At 36.3% G+C, this 12,776-nt stretch overlaps 1 protein-coding gene across 2 annotated transcripts in view; it reads left to right on the top strand.

The window, feature by feature from the left end:
• INTS6 (integrator complex subunit 6) overlaps positions 1-9,372 on the top strand; it is a 38,914-nt gene extending 29,542 nt beyond the window's left edge. Inside the window, exons 10-18 of one of the 2 annotated variants that reach the window (XM_066544957.1) lie at positions 207-301; positions 692-802; positions 2,375-2,590; positions 2,699-2,825; positions 4,051-4,193; positions 4,764-4,998; positions 5,732-6,103; positions 6,550-6,643; positions 8,788-9,372. In XM_066544957.1, coding sequence (XP_066401054.1) covers positions 207-301; positions 692-802; positions 2,375-2,590; positions 2,699-2,825; positions 4,051-4,193; positions 4,764-4,998; positions 5,732-6,103; positions 6,550-6,643; positions 8,788-8,881 — 1,487 coding nt within the window. In that variant the 3' untranslated portion in view covers positions 8,882-9,372. The remainder of the gene's footprint in view (positions 1-206; positions 302-691; positions 803-2,374; positions 2,591-2,698; positions 2,826-4,050; positions 4,194-4,763; positions 4,999-5,731; positions 6,104-6,549; positions 6,644-8,787) is intronic. The other variant, XM_066544958.1, reaches the window with a different exon arrangement.
• Positions 9,373-12,776: the final 3,404 nt, after the last annotated feature.

The following is a 12,776-nucleotide window of genomic DNA, read 5'->3' on the forward strand; positions in this document are numbered from 1 at the left end:
CTATTTTTGGCTGCAGCATTAATCTTGTATGTGCTTGGCTTAGTTGTATATATGTTGATTTGTAGATAGTAATTTAATCATGGAGGAATTTGCATTTCTTCAAGAGTTTCTTTACTAGAATTTTATTTTTTAGGAAAAAAAAAGATGCAATGCTATCTAGACATGCCTTTCATTTTGTTTTGCTTTGCTTTTTTTATAACCATTAGATGACTTGTTTAAAGTACACAAGGCAAAGCCTACGCTGAAATGGCGTCAGTCATTTGAAAGCTATTTGAAGACAATGCCTCCTTATTATCTTGGGGTAAGATGACTGTGTTAAAATTTCTGGATTATAGTTGTCTTTCCACTATGGATGTAGTCTCTATTTTAAGTAGAATCAGTATTAATTTAAGAGAGAATAGTTAAACTTCATACATAGTGAGTGTTTTCACTGGAGTCCTGTGGGAGGCTTGAGACATGAATTTTCTTAATTTAATAATACACTGGGACTGGGCATATAAATGATATTTTTGTTAACTGATTGTGTATTAATTGAACTATTTTAAAACAACCAAAAATGATGCCCTGTGTGTCTTTTTTTGTTGTTGTTCTTTTTGAACTTTCAGAACCTCAGGTTCTATTTGAAATGGGTACAGTTAATTGAAGTATGTATAAAGTTAAATATGACCATGCAATATATTCCATGTTTCAGCCTTTGAAGAAAGCTGTGAGAATGATGGGAGCACCAAACCTTATAGCTGACAATGTGGAATATGGACTTAGTTACAGTGTCATTTCATATCTCAAAAAGTTGAGTCAGCAGGTAATGTTGAAGCAAAAGACCAGTAAAAACTTACTCTAATAGCAGGATAATCTTAAAATACTCAAGTTCAGTGGCTTTGTAGGAAAAAAGAGCAGAAATATCATGTTAATACTTTGCCATAAGCAATTACCAAAAAATAATTTTGGTTTTTCAACTGAAGGAAAATGCAACATTTAAATACAGCCTTTATAAACTGAACTACATAGAGACAGATAGGAAGTACAAGTTGAGGTTTTTTCCTATTTAAGGAGCATTTTCACTTAGCAGAGTGTTAACATACTTTTGTCCAAAAAAACCAATGTTGTCTTTGAAGATGTGTTAGTGTTTTTCAGGAAATAGGGATTTGTGCTTGTCGCATCAGAATCAAAGTGTTCTTTCTTTGACTTGTGGTATGAAGTGGAAAGTGTTCAGTAAATAAGATAACTGGCATAACAGAATATCTAATAATGATACAGATGTAGAAATGTCAAGTGACTGCTTGAAATTGCTGACTGTTCAGAATAGTGCCTGAATCTTTGACTAGGCTCCTGCACCAGCTAAAGCATTTCTGCCCTGCTACCTCCACTTTTGAACTGTGCATGTTTAGCTTTGTGTTCAAGATAAAAAAAAGTAAACTTGAAACTTCAAGGAACAGTAGTGCCAAGTACTTGTAACTTAGGTAATGAGTTTTTATGGACCTGCTTTTTCTTAAAACATAAATGATTATTTGAAGAAGCAAATGTCTTAAAGTCTAGAGCATATCCTGTTAAATCGTAGTCATATTGCTCACTAATCTGTGAACTGATGTCTCAGCCTAGACATCTTGGACTCCTCTAAGATGAAATGACATGCACTGCAAATTGTAGTTAAAGCTTTTTTAACTTCTGACAGGCCCTGCCAGTAAAGACTCAGTATTCTCAATACATACTCAAATTTTTGAGTAGTCTATAAATTTATGTGGAATTGCAAAACCAAAATTGGCAGTTGTATTACTAAATTCTTTTTGGCTCTTTTCACTGTATTCTGTCAAAACGCTGGCATTTATGAACACGTTTAATTTTGGTACAAATCTAACATAATATTGGGGGCTAGGTCTGTCTGGTCAACCAGTTGGTTATTTCCATATATTTCAGATTTTTAAATGTTGTGACTATTTGAATTGAGCTTTAAAAAAGTTGATACGATTGGGTGACTGATTGCAACTACTGTTGTGGGAAAATCAGTCTTGTGAGTTGTGACTGTTCTCTACAGGAACAGCTGAACAGCATACGAGTACAGATAGATCTGCAGAGAATTACTGGTCAAATGATGGCATTTTATGAAAATAAAAGCATTGCATGCATATTGGTGCTTAGATACTCTAATGGGCAGCAGAGGAGAAATATGCAGAAAACTGTTCACTATATTTAAAACTGTAGTAGGCATTAAGTGGTTATGTATTAAGCACTCCTTAAGCACTCAGCCTGGTTATGGTCATCATAGTGTGTTAGCACTTTGTTGAATCTTGTAGGTAGGAATTTAAAATGAATAAGTCTGACTAATCCTTTTAAGAGCATATTGTCAATTTTATTTATTTATTTATTTCAAATTAAGGCCAAAATAGAGTCCGATAGAGTCATTGGCTCTGTAGGCAAAAAGGTAGCGCAAGAGACTGGAATTAAGGTCAGAAGCAGATCACACAACCTGTCTATGGCACATAGGAACGATTTTCAACATCTGCTACAGGGGATTACTGGGGAAATTCCTCATAGACCTCTAGACCTCAATATGAAGGAGTATGCTGGGTTCCAAATAGCTTTGCTGAATAAGGTAAGCACCACTGTGTGTAATGTTGTTATTTTCAATATACTTCCATTGAAATGCTAGATATTGTTTCTTACGTGGCATTAATTGGAATTTCATTTACTGGAACCATAGGATTTGAAACCTCAGACATTTAGAAATGCTTATGACATACCCAGAAGAAATCTTTTGGATCAGTTAACACGAATGAGATCTAATTTATTGAAGAGTACTTGCAAGTTCCTCAAAGGACAAGATGAAGGTTAGATAACAATTTATATTTTGTCTGCCTGTGATGTGATCATTGCTAAAAAACAATGTAACAAATAATGTAGTTCTTTAAAACTTGGTGGATGTCTGCTCTTGGCTTTAAACTGCATGGATTTTTTTTTAATATGCTTTATCCTTACCTTATTGGAAGAAAAAATGGTGAGAACAGAAGATTGCTGATTCACTGCTTTATCCTTAGGACCATGTGAGGGGACTTGGACGTTTACAGAAGGTTCTTTGTTCACTGTTTTTCCTGACTTTCATGGATGTATCTGATAAAATCAAAGGCCAGTTCTGAACATTATGATCTCTCTCAGTAGAAGTGGATTATGAGCAGTGGGAAAGTAGGCTAGCTCACTGGATGCTGCCACTGTGATTGTTTTTGCCTGTTGAGCCAACAGCAAATGGTTCAGTAGTCACTAATTTATTCCTTTACCTTTTTTCCTGTGTCTTCTGGAACTGCTTTGTGGCATTTAACCAAAGATGTTGAAATAAGCAGAGTGAGAAGGGCAATGCAAGTGAAAGCTTGTGCTGCGTTAGTGGTGCCACTACTTAGGTCAGATTAACATCTGTACATTTCACATTACATTATCACTTTGTCAGAGTAGTTGTTCTTCAGGGAGGAGGATTAACTCATCTTAGGAATTTTTTTTTGTATTTTTTTCCAGATCAAGGCTTGGCAATTCTAAAACTAGAACAAGTTTAAAGTCAGCTCCTATGGTTTTTTAAGAGTTTGTTGATTTACGGTGATCAAAAGTCACCCTTGCTCTGGGAAAATGCTGGCCTTGACAATTAAGTTTTGGATTGCTAAAATTGGACAAAGTTATGTAAAAGCTGTGTGCAGCATGGTATTCCTACTTTGCTTTAAAATATCTTTTGTTTGTAGTAATGTTTTAGTTCTAATTTGTTCCTAGTCTGTTTTTCCATCCATTGCTCTGTTGTAAAGTTGGGACACATTGGAAAACTAACGTCTGTGCATGACACCTTTGGCTTATTTGTTGTCAAAATAATAAATCCTCGAGACATGTACTGATTCCTTTGAGCAAGTCTCCTGAAGTGTTATAAATACCAGTTAGGCAAGAAAAATGGTGAGCTTTGTACAGCTGTTTTGTCAATGCATATCATAAGTCTGAACACTGGAGATATGAAATGGGTATAGATTAAATTCTCATAATGTGAGCAGTACTGTGTATTAATTAACTCCTCTGTTATAATAGATCAAGTTCACAGTGTACCTATAGCACAAATGGGAAACTACCAGGAGTATCTAAAACAAATACCTTCTCCACTCCGAGAACTTGATCCTGATCAACCACGAAGGCTTCATACATTTGGCAATCCATTCAAATTGGACAAAAAGGTGACTTTTCTGTAAAGCTTTTTAAAACATGTGCTTTTGTGTGTCTGTTACTGCCTACGTTGTTCTTTGAGTGGTCTGTTGGAGAAACCCTTTCACATACTTGTAAAAGAAATGGCTGCAAACTGCCTCAGTTGTTCTTCGATCAGTAGTATCTTATGGAGGGCATCCTTTATTGGGAAACCAGTATTATGTCTCTAAATTGTATTATAACTGAAATGTTTGTCTCAAAGTTGAGTGTCTTGGCTGTCCCTTTTATCCAAATCTCTTAGAATTGACCAAACTGCCAGTAACATTTAGAGGCCTTGTATTAAATATGTGAGTCTTTTTGCAACTACTGAAAAGGCAGTTTGGTGGCCCACTCCCCTACCTTACCTGGCAGACTGCTGGATAAGGGCCTTAAGCACATTTATCTGGTCTTGGTTGACAATTTGGAATTCCAAACATAATGGCATGTTGTATGTAACTCTTACACATGCTAAACATTAGTGTAATGTCAGAGCATTTATTGTACCTTATGTTACGTGGTTTTGGTGTGAAGCTTAAGAATTCTTCCTGTTAAATTAATTTCAGGGAATGATGATAGATGAAGCAGATGAATTTGTATCAGGACCTCAGAATAAACATAAAAGACCTGGAGAACCAAATATGCAAGGGATTCCAAAAAGACGACGTTGTATGTCCCCCCTGCTCAGAGGGCGACCACCATCTCTTCCAGTTGTCAATAACCACATTGGAGGAAAAGGGCCCCCAACACCAATTGCACAAGCACAGCCTGACCTTATTAAACCCATTGCTATTCACAAAAGTAAGTGAATCTTCGAAGTCTTTAAAGTTTGTTTTTAATTTATCTGAAAAAACTTATTTGTGTAAAAAAACCTGCTGGTTAATTTGTGAAATATGGCAATTTTATCCCCCTCTCTTGAAAATAAAGTACTTAAATGTGTGTCTGGGGCTAATTACAGAGTTCATATAGTCCTTTGGATGGAAGTCTTCCATATAACTTCTAAGTGTAAACAATGCATTTACTCTCTCCTGAGGAGACAGTGTAGACAATGAGAAGAGTTTTCTTCCTTTGCCTGGAAATTTAGATACTCTAGAAGTATCACAGCATGAAGTTAGTTTGAATTTTGCTCTTGAGCAGTGAAATCACTTCCTGGGTGTGAAGCTGAGGGGGTGTATAACTCTCTTATTCACTGGTTAGGTAAATTTGGTTAGTTTGATTTAAAGGGAAAAAGACACCATGTCATAAAATCATTCTTTACAGGTAGTTTTTCTTTTGTTGGTAGTCCACATAGTAATTTCCTTTTTTATACAAATAATATACCTGTGATTTTTTTTTTTTGAAAGTCATTAATTGCCAGGAAATAGTGACAGGCTCAATGTTATAATCCACAAACAAGCTTTCTTATGCCTGGCATGTACGGTGCACTCTGTGGAGCTGGAGCATAGTTTTAAGAGTCTAATGCTGATTTGGCTCATTGACTCGTATGAAATGATAAGGAATTTAAACCTAGCAAGTGTAATTTTTGTTTTTTCAGCATTGGAAACAAATAATGAAGTTGGAGTTGATGATGTCATTGAGAATCACAGTACAGATCCCCTTTCATCAGATGTTTTCCCAAATGCTGTGGATTCAGAATTTTCACTGTCCTCTTCACCATTCAATTCCTTGGATCGACCAACAGCTCCTACAGAGGATGTAGGCCATGAACATTTAGGGAATAATTTGAATGTTGATGGGTTTTTGGAGAATCACGAGGAATCAGGTAGTAAAGAGCAAAGTCCAGAAGAGAACTTGACAATGTCTTCACCTAGCAAAGGGAAAAAAACAGTGCACTGCAGGAGTTCCAGAGAGATTAATATAGAGCTAAGAGCACAAATTATGAAAGAGATCCGAAAACCAGGAAGGAGTAAGTATACTGAATTTCTTTCAGATAATTGGCATGAAAGTTAAACAAAGAATTCATGTTAGATCACTATTTTAGAAGTGTACTGGACCATGAGACTGAAGCAAAATTAAATTTAAAGCTGAAAAGATTTGTTTTAAAACCTCTGCTAAAAACTTACTGTAGGAGTATATTAAAACATTGCTATACTTATCAGTGTTCATGAAAGTAATGGTTTTTTATCAATACTAGAATTAACTTGATAGGTGTTAGTAATAGCCTAAGGTGCAATATCATGTACTTTTTAATATTTTTTCTCATTAAATAAGATGTTCTTGCTCCAGTTGATAGGAGGTACAGCTTAAAAGTTTACAAACATTGAATGTTGCATTTCACTCAAATCTATTAAAACAGATATCTGTGTAGGCATCTTTTAGATAACTGGTGTTTCTGTTCTCTTGACATTTAAGAATATGAAAGAATCTTCTTTTTGCTGAAGCATGTGCAAGGAAGCTTACAAACCCGACTGATATTTTTACAGAATGTTATAAAAGAAGCTTCAAGGTAGGTAACAGGATTGTATTATTCTTACAAAACTGCATCATGTTGTGCCATGTATAATTGCTGGACAATCATGCAGTTGTTTGAAACAATGCTTTGCACTGCAAGTAAATAATTCCCCATGAAAGAGCAGAAAAGCATAAGCTTCTTGAGGTGTTGTTTGTAAAAGCTTACCTTTTTCCCTTGGATTTTGGCTTAAAGATGTTGGCAACTGTAACTGCCAAATCCCTGTAAATGTAGATGGACAATGGTATAGAAAGAGAAGGTAACTTTAAAAAAATAATTCCAGTTAAAGTTCAGGTGAGTGTGCTGCTAATTTGAAAATGTAATGGAGCTGCCAGTTACTTGGAATTAGGTTTTCGAAACAGCATCAGCTCAAAATCTTGTCCTAAAAATAGTTTTTAAGTTCAGGTATGCTCATAAAGATATGTCTCTACTCTTCAGCATACTTCATTCAGAGATAGCGTAGTCCTGTCTGAGACTTTGGAAATGGAGGTGGCTTTTCTCTGAAGAAGAGTGACTTGATAAGGATTTAAACCCTGTGTTTTTCATCCAGGTAGAAACTGTTCCTTACAGTATCTTTAGACTGTCCATACTTAGCTTTCTACATGCTTACTGAGAGGGAAAAAAGGAAAAATCTATTAGAACCAATAGTGTTTGAGTTGCAGGGAATGAGCAATTCCAGGATCTTGCAGGGATTGTAAATATAACCAGAACTTTGAGGCTTACTTTGGAAACCTCAAAGAGTAGCTGCTTCTTATTCTCTAATATGTTTTGTAGTGGTCAGCTCTTTTCCTGTGGCAGTAAGCAAATTTCATTATTAAAACCAAAATAATTTTAGGAGAAAACCATGCCTCTCAAGGTATGCTGCTTGTTGGACATTGATACAGATCCTCCCGCCTTCTATTGCCAGCTCAGTGGGGCATGTAAATTTATGTAGAATGTACTTTTCCTATAGCAACCATTGCTGTATTGTGCTTTTGCTTGATTTTTACATTGCCTGTCAGAGTTGTTCTGTATGGTCCAAATGTTCTTCCTCACTGTCACAGCACACCATAACAATACTGTTACTCTTGGAGTTTGTGGCAGCCCTTAGTGGGGTTGGAATTTTTGTGCTGTAAAATTAGGCTTTTAAGATGACCTGTAACTCTAATTTCTCTTACACAGTCTCTTTATTCCAGCTATCTTTAGTTGACAATTCTACAAAATTTGGCAGTGGTTGAGTGTTGCTCTTGGATGCATCAGGGATTGTGAGAGCTTGTGATCTGGAAATCAGGAGAGGTACCATGTCTCTGTGAGCCAAGGGCATGGACCAGCATGCCTGACTGGAACTAGAGGCTTCTGCTGGGGTTTAGTGAAGTCACGGGACTGAACTTGGGATATAGTTCAAAATATTTTCATTGCTGCTTGTCTTTGAACACACATATGGCTACCAAAGCATTGGTCAGAAGTGGCTTCTCAGAAGTGCAGAAATGTTGCAAGGGGGAGGGTTTGGCTGGAAACAGCTAGGAGTTGTACTTCCTGAGATAGGGGTGTAAGCAGAGGTGACAGAATGGCCTACTGATCAAATTTATACAACTGATATGGAATAGAGCTGCAGAGACTCCAGAGGTATGGAGTTTGGATGCCTGTATTTTCCTTTAATTTCTTTCTCAAAGTTTTAACTTGTGTTGTTTGTCAGGAAATCTGCTTTGCACTGTGGAATGGCTGTTCCTCCACCAGTACCAGCTTTGTTAACTTGGGTGAATGCATCATGAAGGCATGCAAATAATCCCTAAAAGCTGTTTGCCAGCTTTAGGATTATAGTTCTTTTGATGTATATTTTATTTCTGTACTTCAGAACTTCACTTCTGGAAGCAACAAACTCTTCAACTGTCTTTTTCCTGGATTTCTGAGGTAGCTGAGTGATGTTCAGCTACAATAAACTCTTGTAAATGTAGTTTTGTATTCAGCAAATGGAAAAGCAAGTTAGTGGTTTACCAGAATGTTAGGAGACGGTGTATGTATACAAATGAGGTATGTGTATACCTCATCATGCACTGCTCCTGAAGTAATAACTGAAGTTTCCAGAGTTCAGTTAAAGTTTTGTCAGTGATGTTTCACGTATTACTCTGTGTATCCATTGTAATGCTTTCTTTTAAATCCAGGTTTAAAAAACGAATGCTGATAGAACAGCTTGAGAGTTTTCTGGAAGAAATCCATCGCAGATCCAATCAGGTCAACCATATCAAGAGCAGCTAAGAAACTGCACATGGGAGAACCACAGCAGGGCACTGCTGTTCTTACTTGCATTCATTTTTGACATGCACTCTTATCTCAAGTTCCTGTACCTGAAAGAATGAGAAGCTGCTCAATAAAATGATGAGAAGTATCAATCATCCTTTTTTTTTTTTCTTCACTTCTGTTATTTTTGTAATGTGAAAAATACCACAAAAACATTTTTATTTAACTAAATTGAGAACTTCTTGCTTGTCATGGACATAAGTGTCACTTGCCCTCGGGTTCTATTTTTCTTAATCTAACCTTCAAAACTATCACCTCTTAAGGTTGAACTTTGCCAAAAAGTTGCTTTGTAATTTTCAAAAAGTAAAAAGCACATACATTAAACAAGGTAATATTTTGTATATACAGTTATTTTGGATATATTATTGTAAGTTGTATAAATGTATTTTGAAAAATATTTAAGAAAAGCACTTTTGTTATTCCATCAATAAAATCTCTATTTTAATCTTTGTGTAGGTTTGAGTATAGTTTTTATCGAAATTATTTGTTTTGCCTTCCCTTTCCAGAGCTTGTGTTCTGTTATCAGTGTTAAGGACTGAACACTGGGTTTGTATCACTGGATGTTCTGCTCTTAATCAGAATGAGTGAAAGAGAGATAATGCTGAATTGCAGCTGCAGTATATCTTGTGTACTTTGCACTTTTGGTGGCCAGCATAACAAAGTGATGTTTTATAAGCACATCTGTAGCCATGACAAACCTTGTGGTTTTATTCAGGGATACAGTGCAGTAAAGCAGGGGGAAAGTAGCCTTTGAGGAAGGCTGCACAGAGGTTTTCTGTGTCAGAAGATTTTACGGGTTTACAAGTGTGGGAACAGCCACAGAGTGCTGCTGCCTGGACACAAAATACCATTGATTGCTTTACTGGCCACATCTTTCAGCTGTCCTGGATGCTCTGGGTTATCTGCAAGGCTTTGTTTGATTCAATGGGAGCTGATTAAAACAGTCCTCTGGTGCTTTTCTTGGGAGTAGTGGTTTGCTGTCTCCACCCAAAATCTTTATGGGCCTGGGTTTCTGATGCTTGTGCCATGAGTTGCTGAACACTTGCCATATCCCAACTTTTGTCAGGATGCTGAAAACCAGCCCCCATTTTTCATGATGCCAGGAGTCACATTCAGTGTTTTTCTGGCATGTCTGTTCTATGTTGTGTATGCTTCAAAGACAGTAGAGGTAGTGCTGCTGCCTCTTTTAGCACTATTTGTTTGGTCACTGAGTGGGTATTTCTGCTTCTTACCTGCTTTGTCAAGAGCAGGCTGCCCCTGGCACATGGTAGAATCACCATCCTGGAAGCATTCAAAAAGTGTGTGGGTGTGGTGTTTAGGGACTTGGTTTAGTGGGGGACGTGGCAGTGCTGAGTTAATGGACAGACTCTATGATCTAAGAGGTGTTTTCCAACCTTAATGATTCTATGATTCTGTGTCAGTTTTGAAAATGCCTTTCAATTTCATTTTCTTTTCACAGCATTTCTCTGCTTGCTTGTTACCTTCTATATCAGCTGGGTTATAACTGTCTGAGGTCAGGCTGAATTTCAGTTTTATTCTTAAGCTTTGGACTTCAGGACAAGGAAATGAAATTGTGCTTGAAAAATAACATGACAAAGCTTTCTTGTGGGTTGTTTTCACTCAAATCACGTACATAATCAGCAACAGTCAAGCTGACTTTAGCCATGATAAAGTTAAAGAGAAGCTGTTGGCTCATTGTTAAACATTTAGGAGGCTAAACCTGTTCCATTTTTTTGCAAATGTTTATTTGGACACTGTCTTTGCTGTAGTTGTGGTACTGATGATTCCTAGACAGCTCTAAGTTTCAACAGTGTCTACAATGCAATAAGGTAGTGGTGATTCTTGGAACAGTGATTTGCTTAAAACTTTGTTTTAATAAATACATACAATGTAGCCTTTAATTTCATTGGAGGAAAGTTCATCACAGGAGGAGCAGAAGTCAGTATATGCATTTAGTGCTTATGATGAAGGATTTGTAACTCTTCCTATAAAAAGTACTGAACCTGTAAATGAAAACAGTATTAACATTATTTCAGTTCGGGGCTGCATTTTCTAGGTGCAGTACAGTTTAAATACATAAGTTAGGCATGGAGCTAGCAGATCATAGAATTGTTCACTGTATGGAAAAACTGACTGCAGTTCTATGTTTGTCTTAAAATAATCTAAACATTTCTGTATTAAAATCACCTTTCTAAATAATTGGTAACCCAAACCAGGAACCTGCTAAAATCTGAAACCTAAACTGAGCACAACAGAACCTAAGTTGTGTTCATATTTTTGTTACAGAAGAGAATGAAATGACTGCCTCAGGTTGACTGGATTTTTTTGGTTATTTGTAATGTTACCTTGCTTGTCCTTCAAAGAGAATATGCTTAAACCTGAAATTCAGATTTAAAAACTCCAAAATTTTTCAATTATTTTGAGCAGAACTATGCTATATTTTAAGTATTGGAAAACATATTTCTCCTATTACTAGAAAATTGATGCAATGAATACTTTTGGTCTACATAAAGATTCATTAAGAACTTTATGGGCATAGAAGTTTTAAGCACTTTTAGACAGGTGGATGAAAAATAGATCTTGTTTACCTGTTCAAGTTTTCCATACCTCAAAAACTTGAATCACTAAGTCTGAGCAAATGAAATGACTGAATGTTTTCACTTTTTGCATTAAAAAGCTTGAATTACAGAAATTATTTTTGATTTTGAGTTGATTGGAAGGTATGTAGTTTATGCTTCACATAAAAATCCTGTTTTACAGTCTGATTTCCTTCCTCTTTATATAATTTATATATATTGTAAACTGACAATTTTATTCACCAAAGTAAGTTTGTTCTTAATCCTGAAGAGTCTGTGGCTCATGTTTCACAGGTGAGCTTATTAATGCCTTTTCATTTTAAAATTCTGTATTTGCCAAGTAAAATACTTTTATTCATTGACTGGTAATGATTGCCAAAGCATATTTAAAACAAAATTCCAACCAAGGCAGTAATTTTCTCTTTGTATGCTTGCACTGTGGTCAAAGTTCATGATAGGGGTTTTTAAAACAAAATGTTACATACACAGGTATTCACTGACTAAGAGAACAGTGTCTGTTGCTTGGAAGCAGATAAGGGGAATTATTTCTGTCTTTGTGCTAGGCCCCAGTGTTTTACTGAACCCTATAAATATCTGTATGTTCCTTGAAGGTCTGAATGGCTGTGGCCCCAGTTATGAGAGAAATGTGGTGGTTTGAACGATTTGTAGGAAAATACTTCAGGTGCAAAATTACTGCATTGTTAGGAATGATTAGAGATGTTGGATATTGGCCTGATGCTTCAGAGTAGCAAATACCTGCTAAATGGTGAATAATGCAGTTCTTTATTATTGCCAACAAGCTAAAGGGTGTTTTATTTTGGCAGACATTCTGGAGTAACTTAATGTGGTTGGATGTCTGAAATGAGACTTATAATCCACTACTGAACCTAAAGGAGCACTGTGATGCTTCACTCTAAGACGTGCTCTGCAGTTCTGTTTGGATTTTTTGGGTGGTTTTTGTTTGGTGGATGGGGAGGTCATTTGCAAGAAGAGTTAACAGTTGCAAAGACATTTTTGGCAGAAGTCTGTTTGCTATCAGTATAAGTTTCCTTTATAGGGAAAGGTTTCTATTTTAACTACTTCAGATGTTAATCCAGCTGGTCCAGCCTGTTTGTAAGTTGAATTGCTCTGTAGAGATCAGTTTCTGATGCTGGAATGTTCAGCATCTGTAAGATCTCTCTAGTGCCTATAATTTTGATAGAAATTTTTTGAGCACATACTGCATGTCCAAAGAAGAGGATAATCTGGCTTCTTAGACTTCTATGAGTATTATACAT

Source organism: Molothrus aeneus, chromosome 2 (genome assembly GCF_037042795.1).
Source record: "Molothrus aeneus isolate 106 chromosome 2, BPBGC_Maene_1.0, whole genome shotgun sequence".
Classification (NCBI taxonomy): Eukaryota; Metazoa; Chordata; class Aves; order Passeriformes; family Icteridae; genus Molothrus; species Molothrus aeneus.